This window comes from Dendrobates tinctorius, unplaced genomic scaffold (genome assembly GCF_039654945.1).
Source record: "Dendrobates tinctorius isolate UK_male_01 unplaced genomic scaffold, ASM3965494v1 ptg000163l, whole genome shotgun sequence".
Classification (NCBI taxonomy): Eukaryota; Metazoa; Chordata; class Amphibia; order Anura; family Dendrobatidae; genus Dendrobates; species Dendrobates tinctorius.
In genome coordinates this window covers 9498860-9520363 of record NW_027361830.1, presented here as the reverse complement: position 1 = coordinate 9520363, position 21504 = coordinate 9498860, and the positions used below count along the sequence as shown (strand labels likewise).

General features: G+C 43.1%; 1 protein-coding gene across 2 annotated transcripts in view; it reads right to left on the bottom strand.

Moving 5' to 3' along the window:
• PIGN (phosphatidylinositol glycan anchor biosynthesis class N) overlaps positions 1–21504 on the bottom strand; it is a 509674-nt gene that overhangs the window by 167782 nt on the left and 320388 nt on the right. For both annotated transcript variants that reach the window (XM_073550192.1, XM_073550191.1), the window contains exons 19-20: positions 17074–17185; positions 6909–7017 (exon numbers count right to left, since the gene is read on the bottom strand). In XM_073550192.1, the coding sequence (XP_073406293.1) occupies positions 6909–7017; positions 17074–17185 (221 nt within the window). The remainder of the gene's footprint in view (positions 1–6908; positions 7018–17073; positions 17186–21504) is intronic.

Below are 21504 nucleotides of genomic sequence, written 5' to 3'. Positions count from 1 at the left end.
CCTTCCACGACAGAATAGGAGGTTGTCTCCACGCCCTAATGGGGGACAGGAAGTATGAGAGGTTAAAAGGTCCCTCCCACCTCCCTCTCACCAGTGACTTATAACTGATTACCATAGCACCGGTTACCTTAAGATTCTCAGAATTTGTCCAAGAATGCAGGGAGGGAAATAGTGGTGTCGTGGAAGGTTTCTAGAAACCGAATTACCGGTAAGTCTTATTCTATTTTCTCTAGCAACCTTCCACGACAGCATAGGAGGCATAACAACCTATACTGCACTAGGGGGGGACAACGGCCTGAAGAACCTTCTGGCCAACGACTAGATCCCTGTTGGACACAAGGTCCAACCTGTAGTGTTTAGTAAAAGTATGTAAGGAGGACCAGGTTGCTGCCTTACAAATCTGCTCTGAAGATGCGCCTGCCCTCTCAGCCCATGATGCAGAGGTAGGTCGTGTTGAATGCGCTTTGATCCCCGTAGGTGGAGTGATGTTCTGCGCCAGGTATGCTTCGGAGATGGCTTTCTTAATCCAATTGGCAATGGTGTTTTTTGCTACCTTTTTCCCTTGTTTGGACCAGAGGTATGGATAAATAGGTTGTGGTCAATTCTATAGGATTTGGTACACTCTAAGTAGTAGAGAATTGTGTGCTTCACGTCCAGCGTATGAAACACCCTTTCCTTAGTGTTTGCTGGGTTTTGACAAAACAAGCAAAGAATTATTTCCTGTGATCTATGGAAATCAGACACAACCTTTGGTAGGAACGATGGATCAAGGGAAAGAACTATGGAATCATCTCTAACTATTAGGTAGGGTTCCTTGATTGAGAGAGCTTGGAGCTCTCCCATTCGCCTTGCTGAGGTTACTGCTATAAGGAAGGCCACCTTACAGGAGAGGAGCTGAGGAGTACAAGATGGCAGAGGCTCAAAGAGAGATTGAGTGAGTCCCGTAAGTACCACATTCAAGTCCCATGGTGGAATGGCGACTAGCCTTTTTGGATGTAGCCTAGTGGCTGATGTGATGAATCTTTTTATCCACCTGTAGTTGGCCAAGTCACAGTCGAACATGGAGCTTAATGCTGATGCCTGAACTTTAAGCGTGCTGGGTTTTAGACCTAGCTCAAGCCCCCTCTGTAGGAAATCCAGGATGCGGGAAATATTAGGGTTTTCTGGGTCAGGCAAATCTGGCATACACCATGAGGAAAACCTTTTCCATATTTTGTTATAAATAGCAATGGTGACCGGTTTCTGAGATTTCTGGAGGGTTTTTATTACTGCCTCTGATAGCCCCCTGGCCCTCAGGATCTGGGTCTCAGTAACCAGGCCGCTAACTTCATTCCCCGGAGGTTTGGGTGATGTAGAGGACCCTGCAGGAGAAGGTCGTCCTCCAGGGGTAGGTGGAAAGGTCCGTCTATCTGTAGCTCCATAATTAGAGAATACCAGCTCCTCTTTGGCCATAACGGGGCTACTAGAATGGTTTGGGTCAGATCCTCCCGGATTTTCCTCAGGGTTGCGGCAAGGATTGGAACTGGCGGGAAGGCATACGCCAGACGAAACCTCCACTTGTGGGCGAAGGCATCCACCCCCAGGGATCTGTCTCTGGGGTTCAGGGAAAAGTAGTTTCTCACTCGGGCATTTTCTCTTGAGGCCAGTAGATCTACCTCCGGAAGGCCCCACCTGTTGACCAGCCTCTGAAAGATTCTTTCGTTTAGGCTCCACTCTCCAGGCTGGATGCATTTTCTGCTCAAGAAATCTGTTTGAAGATTGGAGGTACCCTTTAGGTGGACTGCCGTTAGAGAACAGAGGTGTCTTTCGGCCCAGCAAAATATTCGGCCTGAAAGGCCCTCTAGGCTGCTGGATCTCGTGCCACCCTGGTGTCTGAGATGGGCCACTGTTGTTACGTTGTCCGAGTAGACTCTGATATGATGGCCCTGGACAAGGTGTCTTGCTGCCAGAAAAGCTTCCTCCATGGCCTTCAGCTCCCTGAAGTTTGAGGATTTTGCACTCACTTTCTGGCTCCACAACCCCTGGAATGGTTGTCGGGACACTACGGCTCCCCAGTCTTTTTTGCTGGCGTCTGACGTTACCGTGACCAGGGGGATCTGGGACCAGTTGATTCCCTTGCACAGATTCTTGCGGTCCATCCTCCATACTAGTGAAGCTTTCACCTTTCCTGGGGTCTGAACTCTTTTGTTCAGGCAGGTATGATCTCCCTTCCAGTTTCCTAAGATGTGGGACTGGAGTATTCTGGATTGGGCCTGCGCCCAAGGCACTGACTGGATGCAGGAGGTCATTGACCCTAGTATGGACATGGCTGACCTGAGGGTTGGGAACCTTTGTTCCCTGAAACTTGAGATCCTTGATATTATGGACCTCTGATGTTCCTCTGGGAGGAAGGTCATTTGTTTTCTTGAATCTTGGAGGATTCCTAGGAATTTTATCTCCTGGGAGGGTTGGATCTGCGATTTTTTTATATTCGGGATCCAGCCCAGTGATTGAAGAATACTCAGGGTTTCAGTCACCTGGCTATCCAGGATCTGGCAGGAGGCTCCTATTATCAGTAGGTCGTCCAGGTAGGGCACAATGCATATGCCCTGGCTTCTGATGTGGGACACAGCTTCTGCCATAATCTTGGAAAATACTCGAGGGGCAAAGGATATCCCAAAGGGAAGCACGTTGTACTGATAGTGCCTGACTTCTGTACCCTGATGGATCGCAAACCTCAGATACTTCCTGTGAGAAGGATGTATGGGGATGTGAAAATAGGCATCCTTCAAGTCTATGGTTGCCATAAAGTAAGACGGCCCTTTCTGAGGAATGGCGGTCTTTACCGACTCCATCTTGAATCTGTGATATGCGATGTGTCGGTTGAGGCCCTTCAGATTTATTATTATTCTTGCCTCTCCTGTGGGTTTTTTCACTAGGAACAGTCTGGAATAATGACCCCTTCCCCGTTCCTCCACAGGGACCTGAGAGATGGCGTTCGATTGTAGCAGGAGCTGGATGCCGGATTTTAGTGCTGGAGTCTCCCGAGGTGGTAGGGAGGTAACTCATACCCTGCGAGGGGGAGGATTCGAGTTCTAGCAGTAGGCCCTCCCTGATCACGCTGAGGACCCAGGGGCTTTTGGAAATCATCTGCCAAGAGTGAATGAACCTCGAAAGCCTTCCCCCCACCGGGGTCGAGTCATTGTTTTTCTTGTGGCTGTTGCTGCTGCTGCTGCTGGGGGACCAGGATGTTCCTGCCTCTCCCCTTAGCGTAACTCCATCTTCCCGTCTTTCCTTTGCCTCTTGGCTGGGATGGCTGATTCTGGTGGGCTCGAAAAAGTCGCTTTTTTGTGGTCCTCTGCTCAGGAAGCACCTTCTTCTTATCTGTGGCCTTTTCAAGAATTTCATCTAAGGCCGGGCCAAAGACATGTTCACCCTTGAAGGGTAAAGAGCAGAGTTTAACCTTGGAGGTCACGTCCCCACTCCACGTTTTAAGCCAAAGGGCCCATCTTGCAGAATTGGACTGTACCATGGCCCTGGCAGAAGTGCGGATCATCTCCATTGATGCATCGGCCAAGAAGCCTGTAGCTCTCTGTAGTATGGGAAGGGAGTTAAGGAGGTCACGTCTTGAGGTTCCCCGAGAAATATGACTCTCTAGTTCCTCTATCCATTGGAAGAGAGACCTAGAGACACATGTGGACGCTATGCCTGATTTTAGGGAGAAGGCAGAAGCTTCCCAGGCCTTTCTTAGGAGGCTTTCTGCCTTACGGTCCATCGGGTCTCTAAGCTGGGACACATCATCAAATGGAAGGACCGTCTTTTTCACCACCCTTGCCACCTGGACATCAACCTTTGGGATGTCCCATTTAAACTCCTCTCCTTCCAGGGGGAATCTATGCCTGAGCTGCGACGGGGCTGAGTAGCGCTTCTCTGGGTACTCCCATTCCGGAGAGATCATGTCCACTATGCTTTTATGAACTGGGAAACCTGTTTGTCTGGGTCCCTCAAATCCTCCGAACATGAGGTCCTGTGCTGACTGAGTAACGGGTTTGTCCTCTAGGCCCATGGTGGCCCACACTGCACTGACCAGTTCCTCCACATATTCCATGGAAAGGAGGTATCTCCTAGTTTCGGCCACTGATTTGGAAGTTCCCAATTCTCGGAGCCTGAATTGTATGATCTCTCTGATTCGGATTCTGAGTCCTCTAATTGTATTTTTCGTTTTTTTGGGGATGGTGAGCCTACAATCGGAGGAGGAAGTGGCGGAGGGGGGGACAGGGCGGCTAAAGAAGCCTGAACCTGATGAGTGACCAGGCTGCGGATCTCGTCAATCAATGACGGGTGCTCAGCCCTGTCCACCCTGTCCGTGCAAGCTTGGCATAATTTCTTCACCCAATCGGAGAGAAGTTTTGTACTGCATATGGAACATTTGGCTGACTTGCTGGTGGTATTGGTGCTTTTGTGGGCAGACTTTTCTCCCTATAAAAAAGGGGGAGAAGCATTTTGAGGACCTCCTTCCCAGGACCGCACCACTAGGACCCACCCCAGGTAACACTCACTGTGGTTGGGGCAGCGCTGGGCTCTGCAGACACAGGGCAGGAAGAACCGTCCATGCTGACAGGGGATTTCGTCTTACCTGTCGGCGTCTTCTGGTGGGTTAATAAGGGGTTAACCCCGCCCTCAGCGCAGTTTTTCGTTTTTCCCCCTCCTCCCTGGGTCCTGGAGCAGGCACAGCAGGTGCTGGCGAGCTCCACGCGCCGGCAGCTGAATGGGGGCCGCCATGATAGGAAGTCGTCAGACATAGCCCGGAAGTGACCGCGCGTGACGTCACTTCCGGGTCACTGCACGGCGTGCAGCAGGAGGAGGAGAGCCCGGAGAGCTGCGGGAGGCCTCCGGTCGGGGATCACTGGCCCGCTTTACTCCCCCTGGGGGAGCACGGGTGGGCCAGGAAAGGTCCCGAATTTCAAGAAGACGGGAGCAGTATGGAGGAGGGGAGGCAGCGCCGCCGACCACCACTGCCCGGCTTAAAGACACCAGGTACGCTGCAGCAGCCGGCCACACAGCATACCGAACCTCTCCATGCCCCATGGGGGACAGGTAAGACACTGGTGAGAGGGAGGTGGGAGGGACCTTTTAACCTCTCGTACTTCCTGTCCCCCATTAGGGCGTGGAGACAACCTCCTATGCTGTCATGGAAGGTTGCTAGAAAAATCACCATTTGAATATATATGTAAATTAATATCACATACGTGAATTTTCTGTCACTCCAAACTCTATTCCCCATACAGAGCCGCCTCCTCATGTTTGATGGATGGCTAGTTTGCCTGAAGTCACAAAGCATAACGGCTGTCAATGAAGGAGGAGGAAGCAGTGCTGGGAGGGGAAAAGAGCTGGAGGGGCTTCAGTTCTACAATAGTTCTTCAGCCTTACTTACATATGATTTCAAACGCAGATTTCTCAGCAATGGAGGAACGTACTGGCCATATCAAGCTATTGCTGGACTTGTCTTTTAAAGAGCTACATGTACATATAAATGGTTTTGGGGTATGAAATCAAGCTAACAGATTGCCTTTAAGATGTCATGTAGTTTTAATCTCTGTTGTAAAAAACTAATGTAAAAAATGCATTTATGTAACAAAACTTTAACATATAGTGTGAAAATCACATTAAAAAATGCATTAAACAACAGCAGTGTTTTATCTCTTTATCTTAGAAGTTAACATACTATGAGAGCAGAAATATAAAAATGCCTGTACCGAACATTAAATGTTTGATTTGCTCCTAAATCAAGTACAGTATCATTATCCTCTTATATCATCAGCCTAGTGTCTATAAGTAATATTCATGCGTACTGGACCCTTCTACTTTCTTTTAACTGTAGTGTAGACTTTATTCTTATATCTAGAGACATAAAAAAGCACTGTCAATAGCAGGACTGATAAATAATACTGGGAATGCATTTATAAGATCTTCACAGACCGAGCTTTGCTTTAAGCTATCCAGATGCAGAAACACATTATGGGTTCACAATGCAATATTACTCGCAACGTCTGTTAACCTTCAGGCGCTGGTTGACCCTGTATCTAATGCATATCCAAGAGCAGCTGATTCGTTATTTTGCGTTACAACCAAATACAATTTCAGACATGGAGATAGAATCAACCTCCAACAGAAAACACTTAGGACTCACATTCCAAAAATTATTATATCATTCCAGGGGTTAAATACATGTTAGATGTACTTATCCCTGGCATAAAAATGAACACTTTTTTATGGTTTTGATATTTGACTTGAATACTGTGCATAGTCTTGTTGAGACTTCATTTTATAACATAATGATTATCAGCAATAATGTATGAAATTATAGTACTTTGCTAAATATTATTTCAATACATGCAAGTGTATAATTCAAGCATGGTTACAGCCTATATAAACAGAGACCAGTTGGGGACTGTAGACCACCAGCAATGACTGACAGCCTCAGATAAGCCTTTAAAGTCATCATATTTATGATATTGATAATATCAGCAGTATATCCCATTTTCTGATAACAGCAGATAGTTGCGGGGACATTACATCACAAGTAGATCATTCAGTGGTTTTGGGGAACATCAATTGAGGTCGGTCATATTGGCAGCTTTCAATGCGTGGTATTGTTATTACAAAACGTAAAAAAATAGGTTACAGAACTTGTTTGTTAGCAACAATCTGCGGCAAATTGAGGAGACAAACAAGTATAAGGACTGAGCCACCGTCCCCCAAAATTGTCACCAAACACAGGAAAGTTCTTGTCTAGTAGCTTACAACTCATATGGAGAACCCAGGTTTCCAGATGACCTTATTCGTCACCCATTAGTCTATTTTCTAATGATCAAATATATCAATGTCAATGTAAATCAAATCAACACGCTTGATAAGCACTCACTTACCTAAAATTGTCCAGCTAACAACTTGGTTCAGCAACGGTAGCCCTTGTTTGGCAGCAAGGCTGGAGTGGGTTGTGCTGACTATACATATGGAAACTGCAAGACCTATTGTCTGAAAAGTCAATGGGAAACACAGATGATGCAGAAAACAAAATCTAGTGCAGAAGAGACAAAAAAAACTTAAATTTTATTTATCGTAGTAATTTTTGTAAAGAATTATAAGCTATAAAATGGCTGTTTTGTTGCTTTTTTTGTTTTCCAGTGACTAGTACAACTAAACAAAAAACAGGCAATTATGCTTCATAACAATACAAACATTTAACAGCAATCTCAAATCGGAGGAGCATTTTGTTACATTATCCCAATTTAAAAATGGTTGTCCGGGACTTTTATATTGCAGCACTACCTGATTAGTGAGGGTGCGATACCTGGCAACCCCGCCAAACAACTGTTCCCGGTGCCGACTGTTGTGGAGTGAAACGAAACTACATAGCTCTGTCAAGGAAGTAGTGGCCTTGAGGAGGGGGCAGATGTGCAGTACCCGGCCATGGCTGCTATGCAATTGTTGGAGCTGTGCTATACAGCTCCACAACTAAACACATCTGGCCGCTGCCAGAACTGGGAGAAGCTCATCGGCAAGGGTGCTGGGTGTTGCACCCCCGATCCTAAGAATAGGCCATAAACACAATAGTCCCGGACAAACACTTTAAGAATTGCTGTGTTTTGTATCAACTAACAGAGAAATTATGTTATACGAAATCATATTCACAATCAATTTTCATCAATTGTAAAGACAAAGTTTACTGCTAATTTATCGATCCTTTTGTAAATTGAAACAGGACAAAAAACAATCATTCAGAGAAAAATTATTGCTACATGCACACATGAAGGATTACTATACTACAGGAATTATTTGTTCTTTTTACTACTTGAGATTCATTTGAAGAAACAACACTTTTTTTTAGAACTAGACAAATAGTGATACATAGCAGATCAACACTGTAGACCTTGGATGTACGCTGGCTTATTGCCAGGCACAACACTCTGCAGTTGGCATCGTAAAGGAGCATTGACAGATCCTAACTTTTTAGTATCTAATGTTTCTGCTAACTAAGCACTATCCCCTGCAGTAATAATAGTATTTAATGAAAGGAAAAAAACACGTAAAAGCTTTGAAAAAAAACTACATTTAAAACATTTTTAAATTATTTTATTTCAATTTTGCAACATGAAGAGGTCACACTACATATTTTACAGTAGGGGAAAAACACTTTTCTTAGCATTTTGTAGGAGAATTTTTATTTAATGAGGAGAACAGAATCACATCTATAGGATTCACCAGTTATTTAATAACATAAACCAATCTATAGCACCCCATTCCCTCTGCAATATAATTACATAATTGCATCTATAGGCCTCATCAACATAATATAAATGTATCTCACGGTCCCCCACATTATATTAACAAAAGCACCTATAGGCCCCACCAACAGTATAATAACATAAGTGCATCTCAGGGGCCCCCACATTATATTAAAGGGGTTTTACACTACTAGAACAACCACTTCCTACTAAATGTTCGGCCCTGATAAAATAATAAGACCTATTCTCACCTCAACAGCTGATCCCAGACTTCCTCTTCATGTTCAGTTTGCCCAAAGGCGGAAACAGTGACACCAGCACTGATTGGGCGCCAGGCATCCCGTGTCATTCCATCGCGTCACAGCCCCAGGAACCACTAGGGCCGACACCGCTGGAGTGGATCTCGCACAAGAGGTGAGCATAGGCTTTATTATTTTATCTGCGCCAAACATTTAGTTGAACAAGGTGTTTGTCCTAGTAGTGGACATTCCCTTTTACAAAAACATCTATAGGCCCTATCAACAGTATAATAACATCTCTAGGACACCCACAATACAATAACAAACACATATTTAGGTCCCATCAACAGTAAAATAACAATTGCTTGTAAAGGCCCCCCCACAGTATAATAAAATCCATAGGCCCTTCCAAAGTATAATAACAGATATAGCCCCCCCCAATAGTTTCATTCTATTCATAGCCAATACCCCACCTTACATCATAATCTTATGCAAAGCCACCCCGTAGCATAATTACATCCACAGGCTCTCGCAGCGTAATAACATCCATAGCCCCCCCACAGCATAACAACATCCATCATAGACCCCCACCCAGTATAATTATACTCACTGACCGCATGTCACAATATAATCTCATCCATAACACCCCCCATAACACCCCCACAGTATAATTATATTTATTGGCCTTCATCTCACAGTAAATTCACCCCGCCACCCCATAGAGTGATTTCATCTATAATCTCCCCCATAGGCTGCCTGTTCCGCCTCCATCAACAAGCGCACCATAACATCCTGCTGCTCTGTGGCGGGCAGCATCAGGCTCTTGTAGCAGATGTGAATAATGCGCTGTATGTTTGTTATAGCAGAAATAGTAAGTCACCGGTACTTGGATGCATTGGCAAAAAATTTGGAACACTGTCTAATGTGTAAAAATACGAATAAAACTTTTTTTTAGAAGTGTAAAATAGCCCTTGCACAGGCATTACTGCAATATGACATCTCTAACTATGGCCCCACAACATGACTGTGCTCAATCGTACGGATTGGCTTTGTACATACACAGCATGAATTAGGCACAAGATATTGCCTGTGGATATAAAATGCACTTCATACGCTAAAAGTAGAATTTTCAGGTCAGGTCCATAGAGGGTTTTAGAGAAGCAAATCCATTTCGTATTTGATTTCATGGGAACCTTTACAACAGAAGAAGTTTAAAAGCAATTAATAAACTTAGCGGCTGTATTTCTCAGAGGCAAATATATGACACCATTACATGATGCGGCATCGATTCATGGAGGTGATTAACCCTAAATAGATGGCGAAAGTAAAGACATTATTTTTCATTTGCAGATGTTGAGAATATTTTCTTAATAGCAAATTCCTTTAATTCCTGAGGCAACGACCAAAATGTCAGTCTCACCAGATAGAAAAAGGTCAGTTATGATCTGATAAGTCTTTGTTATGAGAAAGTGATTAACGCAAACCTCCGGTATTCCCTGATCAATTACAGTTCATTAGAACTTATCAGACTCCCAATTCCTCTGTACAGAACATTTCAAAGAAGCAGCAACACAACGTGAAATCCGAAGCAGCGGGAACACAGTGTGCCAAACAGCTTGAATGGAAAAACTAGCGTCTAGCACTCATACTGTGGGACTATCAATGACCCACTTTCCTACGCCCTTCCAATTTCTTTCTCAAACTTAGATGTTTAGCCTTTCCCTGCAGAATATTCTCCCATATGGATTAGTAGACTCTTGATCTCTTTAACAACTTTTAATTAGTGGAAAAAATAGCCTTTATTTATTAATTTTTTTAAATGTAACCTTGACCATCCCTTACTTAATAATCCTCAAAAGATCACATATAACCCATACATAAACTATAAACAAGTTGCACTTGCTGAAACTTTTCTCTATCCCCAACAAATTTCTCTTTATCTTTCAGAGTTTTGAAAAAAGCTGTGCCCATAGCCAGGAATGGTAATAAAAGAACAAGAGAAGCTATACCTTCCGATGTAGTCACCCACTGCTCCAGCGCCATAGTTTAGGACCATAAATTTATAAGGCCAGTGATATAGCCTGTAATAGATGGGCATACAGGACATCATCATAGCAGACTGGTACATAGGAAGACCTGCCGGGACACTGAAGTCATGGTGCTGGAGCCTTTGGAGAATAAATCCGTAAATGCAGCTTCATTTCTAACTTTTTTTACCATTCTTGGCTATGAGTACATTTTATCCTATCTGAGGACACCACTTGAAAAATTTTCAAGATCATACTACATCAAAAGGGACCATAAACTACTAAACAAAAGAAAATTGCAGTGTTGTTTGTACAAATTGGAGATACGAAGATTCATTGCCCTGATTTGAAATTTACTGTAATATGTTAAAATATTTATCTTATGAGATATAATGTTAGTCATGTATTATTATTCATCTGCTGTATTGCACATTCAGAGTTATGATATCTATTTCTCCCTTCTCTTCTTCGGGGCTATAATATTATGTGGCAGTATCTCTGGTACTATAGTGTATACTGTGTCTGGACCCAGCTGTGGTGCACGTGCGGGCGCTTGCCGACCGTTATCGCCCCTCGTGATCCGGCCACTCTAAGGCCTTGGCGTGTGACTGGGGGTAGTGGCTATCCCGCGCTCCTGCTTGCACGGCTGCAGGACCTGGCTGGGTCACGTGGTTGTGGGGCAGCTGGTCGCGTGCGCATGCGCCGCCTCCACACAGCCAATCAAAGCCCGGTCATGTGACAGACACGTGACCGGGTCCTGTTAGGATAAAAGGTCCTATTTGGAAGTTGGAAGTTAATAATACACCTCCCCTTGAGAAAGCAATGTGAACAACACAGCGAAACGCGCGTTGGGGTGTGCTATATATCCACAGTGGTCATCAGTACTTGGTAAGGGAGCCTTTCTTTGCTGCAACATGTGTTTGTAACTTGATCATGTGTTTGAGACATAGTGGTAACATGATGTCCTTTGGCATGATTGTTATAGCACCCTGACTGGGGTCATCATATTATGTGTGCGAACAGTGAGATAAAATCCATTAATTAATGATTTTTAATTAATTTTTTGACTCATTACAACTCATTGTAAGCCACAATATGGATAGTCTAATGGTCAGAGGATAATTATACCTGAAGGTATCCCTTTCAAGTTACTTATGTGCTTCAACATCACATCAATCTAACTAAGAAAGTACTGGATTCCACTTATTGGTGTCCTTGTCTTGCCCTTTACATATTTGCTTTTAATATTTTTACATACGGTATTTTCAATAAACATTTTCTATTAATTCTTAAAAAAAACACTCCTATTTGTCCTCCTTTTTAATAACTCAAGCAAATAAGCATAAGTGCTCAGCTCCTCCTCATAGCAAAGAAAATGACTTACCTTCCTCACCCTATGCTAATCAACACATTCTAGTCAGATGGGCATTGCTGGTCTGTGTTCGGCACCTCTTCTATACTCACACTCACCAGCCCTCCTGCCTTGATTACCATCTGTCATCCACAGAGTCTATTGCACCTGCGCAGCTCCTGTTCTTTACTGTGCATGTGCGAGAGCTAAACAGACTGTGGATGACGTAGGAGATGTCGATCAAGACAAGAGAGAGACAGATTCGGAGACAGCAAGTGACATCCGTTTGACCAAATCACGGAGACATATGCGGTTTTTATGGGCATCACAGATAAAAAGTACCAATAAAAGTGTATGGGTCCGTAAAAATCACAGACAGAATACAGATGGCATTAGCGTGCAACCCATGTGCAGTCCAAATAGGACTGCAATAAATAGGATAAGCTTTGTAATTTATTAATCCAAATGTGTCAATCACTGATGAAACAAAGATGATAAAAACCAGCAGATGAACCAAGCACTGATGAAATTCTGATTTAATACACTGATGGCACTCAGACCATTTTTTTGCACACGTGAACAAAGAAAGATGTTTGAAGGCTGTATTCAGTGAAGGCACATTTTACTGCTGAATTAAGAGTGGAAGATCAATCCGGTAGGACAAAGAAGAATATTTCTATTAGATATTTAACAAAGCTGCTTATTTTCATATACCGTATATACACGTGTATAAGCCGACCCACCTAATTTTGTCACAAAAAACTGGGAAAACTTATTGACTAGCGTATAGCCTAGGGTTAAATGGTGGTCCAAGAAGATGCTCCATAGATAAAACCCCACCATATGCTGCTGCACAAGGGTTAATGCTGGCCCAAGAAGATGCTCCATAAATACCCCCCATATGCTGCTGCACAAGGGTTAATGTTGCCCCATAAATACCCCCTCATATGCTGCTGCACAAGGGTTAATGCTGCCCCATAAATACCCCTCATATGCTGCTGCACAAGGGTTAATGCTGCCCCATAAATACCCCTCATATGCTGCTGCACAAGGGTTAATGCTGCCCCATAAATACCCCTCATCTGCTGCTGCACAAGGGTTAATGCTGCCCCATAAATACCCCTCATCTGCTGCTGCACAAGGGTTAATGCTGCCCCATAAATACCCCTCATATGCTGCTGCACAAGGGTTAATGCTGCCCCATAAATACCCCCCATATGCTGCTGCAATAAAAAAAAAAAATGACATGCTCACCTCTCCGTCGCTGGGGGGCCAGGTGCCGGTGTCCTGAGCCGGCACCGGCGATATTTACCTGTCCCTGTTCCATTGCCATCCACCGCTCTGTCTCCCGGCTCTCTGCAGTGAAAGCAGAGGGCGCACACTGACTACGTCATCGCGCCCTCTGCCGTCAAAGCAGGAGGACCCAGAGACACAGCGGTGCAGGGCTTGGAACAGGGACAGGTGAATTTTACTCTGCCCCGTCATACATCTCCTGGCACTGCTCTGCAGCCCCTGCTTCTCCTCTGCCGTCTGCTTCCTGCATTCAGATGGTCACAAGGCAGCGCTCATTAAATATGCGCATATTCATGAGTTTAATGAGCAGTACCACGTGACTAATGAATGCAGGAAGCAGACGGCAGAGGAAGAAGCAGAGGCTGCAGAGAAGTGCCAGGAGAGGTAAGTATGATCTCTGACACCCCCGCTCCCCCTCCCACCCCCGGTATATGACTTGCGTACAAGCCGAGAGGGGGACTTTCAGCCCAAACAAATGGGCTGAAAATCTCGGCTTATACACGAGTATATACGGTATATAATTCATTTATGAAAATAAAATTAAAAAAATGGTTATTTTTCAAAGGTAACCTGTCAGTGAGGAAGTCCCTCCTAAGTCATCTATATGGGCATGTAGGTATTCGAAAGCTGAATAAAGTGTTATCTTGCTATCTGTGCTCTGAGGTCTTATTCCAGAGAAATCCAAGTTTTTCTTATATGTAAATCCGCTGTTCAGGGCTATGGGGTGGACACTGATCTGCATGAGAATCTGCCTCCAGAGATTATTATAAATAGAGGAGAGAGTTACCAGTGTTATAAGTAATGACTAAGGCCATTGACACGACTGTATAACATGGCCAAGTACTGTGTGATGTGTTATCAGATAGCACTCAGCACAATGTTATACTATGGGACAGTGCACATCTGCATTATTTTTTAGCAGCATGCTGCGAGTGGCTCCTATATTCGGATCACACATATTCATTCAAGTCTATACAAGGTGTGTGTGAAACATCAGACTGCATTTTGGATGTCATCTGAGTGTAGTCCAATTATCGCAAACACAGGCAATGGAGAAGATGGAGAAATTAATTTCTCCATCTTCTCCACACATGTGATATGATTCTCTCATGTGAGATAATCAGATCACACTAGATCAAACTCTGACAAAGTTTGATCTAACTGACATTAGCATAATAGGCCCAATTCTATCGCATGAAAAAATCTAGGGCTGTGTGACCCCAGCCTAACTGACATCTGCAGGATCCTCTCAGCTTCAGCTTCTATCTTACAGGTAGCCAGGGTTGCAATATTGTTGCAATACAGCAGAGCTGTGAGAGCTGCAGCAAATGTGTTTGTAAGAAGACAAAGATCAGTTCTCCTGTTCTATGTTAGTTACATGTTTCTAACTGGTAACATCTCCTTTTATTTAAGATAAGCTCTGGAGACAGATTCTCATGCAGATCATTGTCTGCTATAAAGGGCCTGTCACACTAAGCGATATTGCTAGCAATATCACTGTAACGTCACTGGTTTTTGTGACGTAGCAGCGATATTGCTAGCGATATCGCTATGTCTGATACTTCCCTCCGACCGCTCCCCCGCTGGTTATCGCTGATCGCACGAGAACGTCCTGGACCGTTTCTCGTCGTCAGCTTCCTGCTGGGCTTCCTGTGGTGCCGACAAGCGACGCGTGGACGAGGGCGAGAGGACGTCAGGATCGCCTCGTCTGACAGGTAAGTAGCGACCCCCGACCCCTGCTATGTCACTGGTGAGATCTGCCTGTGTGGCAGCTCACTAGCGACCACTTAGCGATGCACCAGCGATGCTGACTGCGCCATATCGCTGGTCGGGATCGCTGGTGCATCACTAAGTGTGACAGTACCTTAAGGCAGTGACTGATGTTACATGCAAGGGTTGCTATGTGTCACCCACGATGAGCACAGAAGCGTATTGAGGCCGCGGGAACGCATTGCAGTCACAGATATAGCTGTGATTGCAATGCAAAATAAAAGTAAGTGTTGGTCTTGGGCAAGCTTTTTGTTCATGGCAGATTTAAGAAAACCTGCCATGGGCTTTTATTTTTTTAAGCTGACTACAGGATGGTAGCGGGGCGGTCCGCTTCCTTCCCAACCAGGTCTTCCAAGTGGCCTACGGCTACAGGTTCCTTATAAAAGTCCTGCAGCAGAGGGTTGGGTGTGTCAGTCTTGGTTTGCAACTTGGCAGAGGAGGAGGCTCTGCAAGACTTCAGCCTGTGCGAAGCAACACAGAGCCAAAAGGTCTGGCACATCTTAGTGTACACTTTGCACACGGCAAGCGGTCTCTGTCACGGACTATCTTGTTTCCCAGCTGTGATCTGGAGGATACCCTTTTGTTTTCTGTTTTGTGAGTATGCTGTCCATTAAAGTGACTTTGTTTTTGAGCTTTCCTGTGGTCACTGCCAGTCTGCCACACTGCACCAACCCTGCTGCACTACACTGCCCATAGTCCTTACCAGCACATTTACATATAAGAAAAACATGGATTTTTCTTGAATCTTGAATAAGACACTGGATTGCAGATATAAAGGTATCATTTTACTACTCTGACCTGCATGCCCATAAGGACAACTTAGGAGGGTTGATCATATGTCAGATTCCCTTTAAATGTCAGATAATCCTGAACATTTTGAAATTTGGCAACTATCAGAACCAAACGACTCATAATGTAGCAAGTTGATGCTACCTCTTTAACATCTGCACTCTGTGGATTTTATTATTTATATTGAAGTTCATGTGAATAAATTGAATGGATTGTCTCGTCTATGTTGCAAACTATTAGTTCATGCTCACACATGGCAAATACACTGCAGATTTTATGTCCAACAAAAATTCCACAGCATATTGCCTTAGCAGCAAAGTGGATTAGATCGGATCCACATACTACACAGAAATTCTGCAGAGGAGACTGACTTGCGGTCAAAATTTTAAATCTGGCAATTTAAGTGCAAATTTTCACCTTAAGTGCAAAATAGCATGTGACTCTCATAGGGAATTTTGCTACAAATTTGTTGCAAAATCCATTGAAAATTTGTACGTTTGGACGTACCCTAAAAACAGATGTTGTGTGTCAAACTGTGAAAAAAATCCTCTAGATGAAATAAACTAATCAAGGCCAATATATTTCCAGTGCAGTTAAGAAAATCGAGGTGGAATTGTGACTGGCATAAGACACAATGCTACCTCTAAAAAAGCATTGATAGGAGTTGTGATAGTGTGATGTTATGTGGGTATCATTTTGTGTCTAATCAGATTTCCATAGTGTTCTCTTGTTGCCCTGTATCATTCCGTGTATTCCCCATATTGTCTAGAGTCTGAATTACCTTCCAAAAGTCTGATAATTGAATTAGCTCACTTACTGTCTGCAGCCTCACTGTATATATGCCTCTTGATGAACCCCCTGTAGTGCCTTAATCCCCAAGGCACCTTTGTCAGGTCTGGCAGGTTTGAAAACCGCCCCAACCTGTATGACTACCCCTGGACATAAAGAGGGGCCTAGGGAGGACAGGAGCTGGTGAAGTCAGACGCTGTGTGGTGATGATCGTGTGAAGACGGCATGTCAGAGAGAAGGGGAAGCATGTGGACCCATTTTATCCTCTGTCTGCCGGATTATTGGACTCTAATCTCCTTGGACATTCATCCTGTTACTGAACTGCATTCGTGTTCTGGACTATTGTATCCTCAGTGTGGTAGACTGTTCATGGACCTTTTAGCTTTGCCTACAATAAAGGTCTTGGGATTGTTCACACTTCTCTCGCTGTTGATTGTGTGGTATCGGAGGACCCATAACAGGAGAATAAAATGAAGAACATAAAAATCCATAGTCACTGAGGATTCGGAAATATGGGGACTTCTGGATTTTTCAGTTTTGCTGCTGACCTGACAGATGTGCAATCTGAAATCTTTCCTTTCAACAGTTCGGTCTCTTTTCTTCCAAACCCACCAAAGAGATGCCAAGGAAATGAGAAGTGCAAGCAGTCCAGCGCAGGTGCTGTGGAAACGAGACAAGCAGCATATTAATCATCACATTCAGCAATGCAGCCATGCAATCTATTCACATCAGACTAGCAGAGCATTGAAGGCATATTTCAGGAGCATTGCAGAAACTGCTGACTGCCAGCTGTCCGTTATTACTCCTAGAGTGCACGGCTGATCTATTATCAGGTAGGAATATGTTCACACATTTCTTTGTAAACCTAGATGAACTATTACAAGCAAGTAAGCCTGAGCACTGGATATGGTCACGTAATCGGAGTCCTTAATAGACAGCAATTACTCTCTGTGGTCACCATGAACAGGAGCATGTGGGGGATTTTGGCCTACAAGCTACTAAAATTTACTTTGATTAGTTCAGATGAAGAAGATGATATTCTCATCTAAAAGTGTCCCTAAGAGAAAACCGCTTTATTACAACAAAAGAAGAAAACTCAAGTGCAAATACATTTTTAAATAATTTAAAGTCACTTTAAAGGGAGTTTGGCTTTTTTTTAGGAGATTTTTGCTATGCAATCAGAGAGCTTTATAAAATAGGGGCAGAAAGCCTAATTCCAGTGATGTGTCACTTTATTGGCCTATGTGTTTTGTTTCAATGAAATCTGTGTTTTATCAGCAGGAGATTATCACTAGAGGACTAGTTGTCTCTTGCCATGTTGTTCTCTTGGATTATATAACACCTCCCCCACCACTAATTGGGAGCTTTCTGCCTATGCACAGTGTACACAGAAAGCCGCCAATCAGTGGTGGAGGTGAGGTTATAAAGAGATCACTCTTCAGAGAACTGCTACATTTGTAGAGAATCATTACTGGAATCTCTGTCCCTACAGCATGCTGCTCTCAGATTACATAGCAAAAACCTGGTGACAGATTACCTTTAACCCCTTCATGATCTTGCAATTTTCCACTTTTACGTTTCTGTTTTTGCTCTCCTTCCCAGAGCCGTAACATTTTTTCTTTTTTTGTCAATATGGCCGTGTGAAGGCTTGTTTTTTGCGGAGAAAGTTGTACTTTTGAATGACACCATTGATTTTACCACATAGTGTACTGGAAAAACGGAAAAAAATTCCAAGTGCGGTGAAATTGCAAAAAAAAAAAAAAAAAAGAGAGCAATTCCACAATTGTTTGGTTTTTTGCATGTCAGCTAAATGCAAAAGCTGACCTTCCATTAGGTTTCTTCAGGCCAGTATATATATTGTGCCATTTTCCGAGACCCACAAAGTTTCCAATCAACCAGATCCGGGGCTGGGTGAGGGTTTATTTTTTTCGCACCAAGCTGACTTTTTATTGATACCATTTGATACAATGTTTTGATCGCCTGTTATTGCAATGTCGCGGTGACCCAAAAAATGTAATTCTGGTGTTTTCATTTTTTCTCTCATTACACAGTTCATCGATTGGATTGGTTTACTTTATATTTTGATAGATCGGACATTTTTGAAAGCAGCGATACCAAACATGTGTATTTTTTTTTACTTGTTTTATTTTATTTTGAATGGGGGAAAAAAGGGGGTGATATGAACTTTTAGATTTAAAAAATATTTTTTTAACCTTTTACTTGCTTTAACAGTCCCCTAGATCCACCTGATGAAGGTTAGACAGCCAGAACGCAGTGTGTTCATGTTTCATTAAGTTTTTTAAATTTGTCATAAGTCATCTAGCAACCCTCTGCTAGGTTTTTAAAATTAAAAATAACAGGTGTCAAGCTAGAAACGCGCATCGGGTGCAGTTCTCTATGGACTGGTGAGATCTTGCATCATGCATGCCACTGAGCTCTACTTTATACTCCATACTCATGGATTTATACTGCTTTTGACTTTTTTGATTATCGTTTTTAGCTTATACTACTATATATCATTTTGATGCCCTTTTAGCATCAGTATAAGTCAGTAATATTTAGGTTATATTGGGTTGTACATAGCTTGCATTTCATTTTCGTATTATGGCCGCATTGATTGTATGTATTCTATAGTGCACACTTTATAGCATGATATTTTCCCATCACTCTAGAATCTTGTGTCTTGTATGTTTATTCTAATTTTTTTGTTTAACTGTAAAAATAAAATTTATATTTTTAACATATTTTTTGCCTTGCACCTTTTTCTATCGCTTTTTCCCGCTTAAAGTAATATCTTGATTTTTTTATATACCGTATACAAACACATGTATGTGACAAAGAAAATAATCGGTATAGCTATTATAATCTATGCATTGCCAATATTGCTTAGCTTTATAATTATGCTTTCATCAGTGAATATTTATACTGCATTGCACATCTCTCTGTCCAACTGTGCAGAAGACTGGAAAACAAGGATTTAGAACCCAGATTTGTAGTTTAGAAGTGAAGGACAAATGTGGACTGTGTTATCATTATGAGAACTGTATGATGATCTTTTGATCATCTGGAAAATGTTTGCATATGGCTATGTTCACATGTTCAGTATTTTCAAGCCAAAACCAGTAGTGGGTGAGAAATACCGAAGTGGTGACGTGTTTCTATTATACTTTTCCTCCGATTGTTCCACTCCTGGTTTTTGCTGACAAATACGGATCTAAAATACTGATCAAATACTGATCGTGTGAAAGTTGCCTATTACTGACTTCATAATGTATTATTATAATATTATTTTGGTTGGGTGTGTGCAAAAGTCTCATGGATGTGTGTCAAAAATGTTGAGTTAAATATTGCACCCTTTGGGGGGGGCACGCCTAACCCTTATCACTGTAAGGGCTCATACTCACATGCGAGAAACTCATACGAGTCTCGCACATCAATACCCGGCACTGCCACCAGCACTCGGATCAAAGCGTTCAGCTGAACGCTCTGATCCGAATGCCGGCGGCAGTGCCGGGTATTGATGTGCGAGACTCATCAGAGTTTCTCGCATGTGAGTATGGGCCCTGATATTGAGTCTCTGCATGTGTTTCTTTTATCTCTTATCTTTAATTATCTCTTTATAATGGTGACTTTTATTCCAAATAAATTCACTTTTTATTCAAATCACCTGTGAAAGCTGGATCTTTGCTGGGAAATACAGCTTTCCATCTAAAACATTAGTGGATCCAAGTGTTTTCTTTAAGTCAACATCCTATAAGCAGTGTACCTAAAGCATGGCACGAAAAAATGCTGTGCGCTGAAAAAATGCAGGATGCACTACTACACTGCGTTCAAAATTGTCATGCAAATTGGATTTAACCTCTCAACGACCGCCGAGACGCCTTTAACAATAATCAAGAGAAGCAGCCGCACTCAAATTGTAGTTGATTATGCAAACAAGAATATTCCTTTATTAGTGCATACAGACATCACCAGGTGCATATAATTTGAAACCTTGCCGTCCTCATCTACTACATGTTTCAAATTATATGCACCTGGTGATGTCTGTACGCACTAATAAAGGAATATTCTTGTTTGCATAATGAACTACAATTTGAGTGCGGCTGCTTCTCTTGATTATTGGACTTTGATTGTTCAGCCTGCACCATCTTTCCCTCTTTGTATACAGAGTGCACATCACTTTCTTATATGATACGCCTTTAACGGCAGCAGATAAGGGTACTTATCCCTCTGCGCCGCTTTTTAACGGCGCTGAGAAATAATTGGATAGCGCCACCCCATTATAGGAAGTTTTTACTGTCTCCATCCCCAGTCAAAAATAGTCAGATTTTCAATTTTTTCAATCGCAGTTATTCACCGAATAATGGCGATTAAAAAAAGAGTCAGATTTTCAATTCATTTCTCTCTCCACTGATATGATCTAGCACATCAAAGGTGAGAGAAATGGGGTCCCCGAGAACCCCCAGTACCTCTGCATCATCCTGGAAGAAAATGGGGGCGCATGTGCAAGGCGCTTGCCGAGGTCTGCAGGCCGGTACCCGGCAACAATAGGATATTTTTCCTGTTGGTTCATTTTGATCACTGTGACCCTATCACAGTGATCAAAATAAAAAAAAATAGTAAATCAAACCCACCCTTTGGCAGCCCCTTAGTTAGGTAAAAATAATATTTTTTTTCCATTTTTTTGCAGTTAGGGTTGGGACTAGGGTTAGGGTTGAGGTTCGAGCTAAAGTTGGGGGTTAGAGATAGGGTTGGGGTTAGGGTTGTGTTGAGGTTATGGTTGTGTTGGGGTTAGGGTTCGGGTTAGTATTGTGTTGGGGTTAGGGTTGTTGTTACGGTTAGGACTGGAATTGAGGTTAAGGGTGTGTTGGGGTTAGGGCTGTGCTAGGGTTGGAGTTAGAATTGGGGGATTTCCACTGTTTAGGCACAACAGGGTGTCTCCAAATGAATCATGGTACTCACCATCAATTACAGCCAAT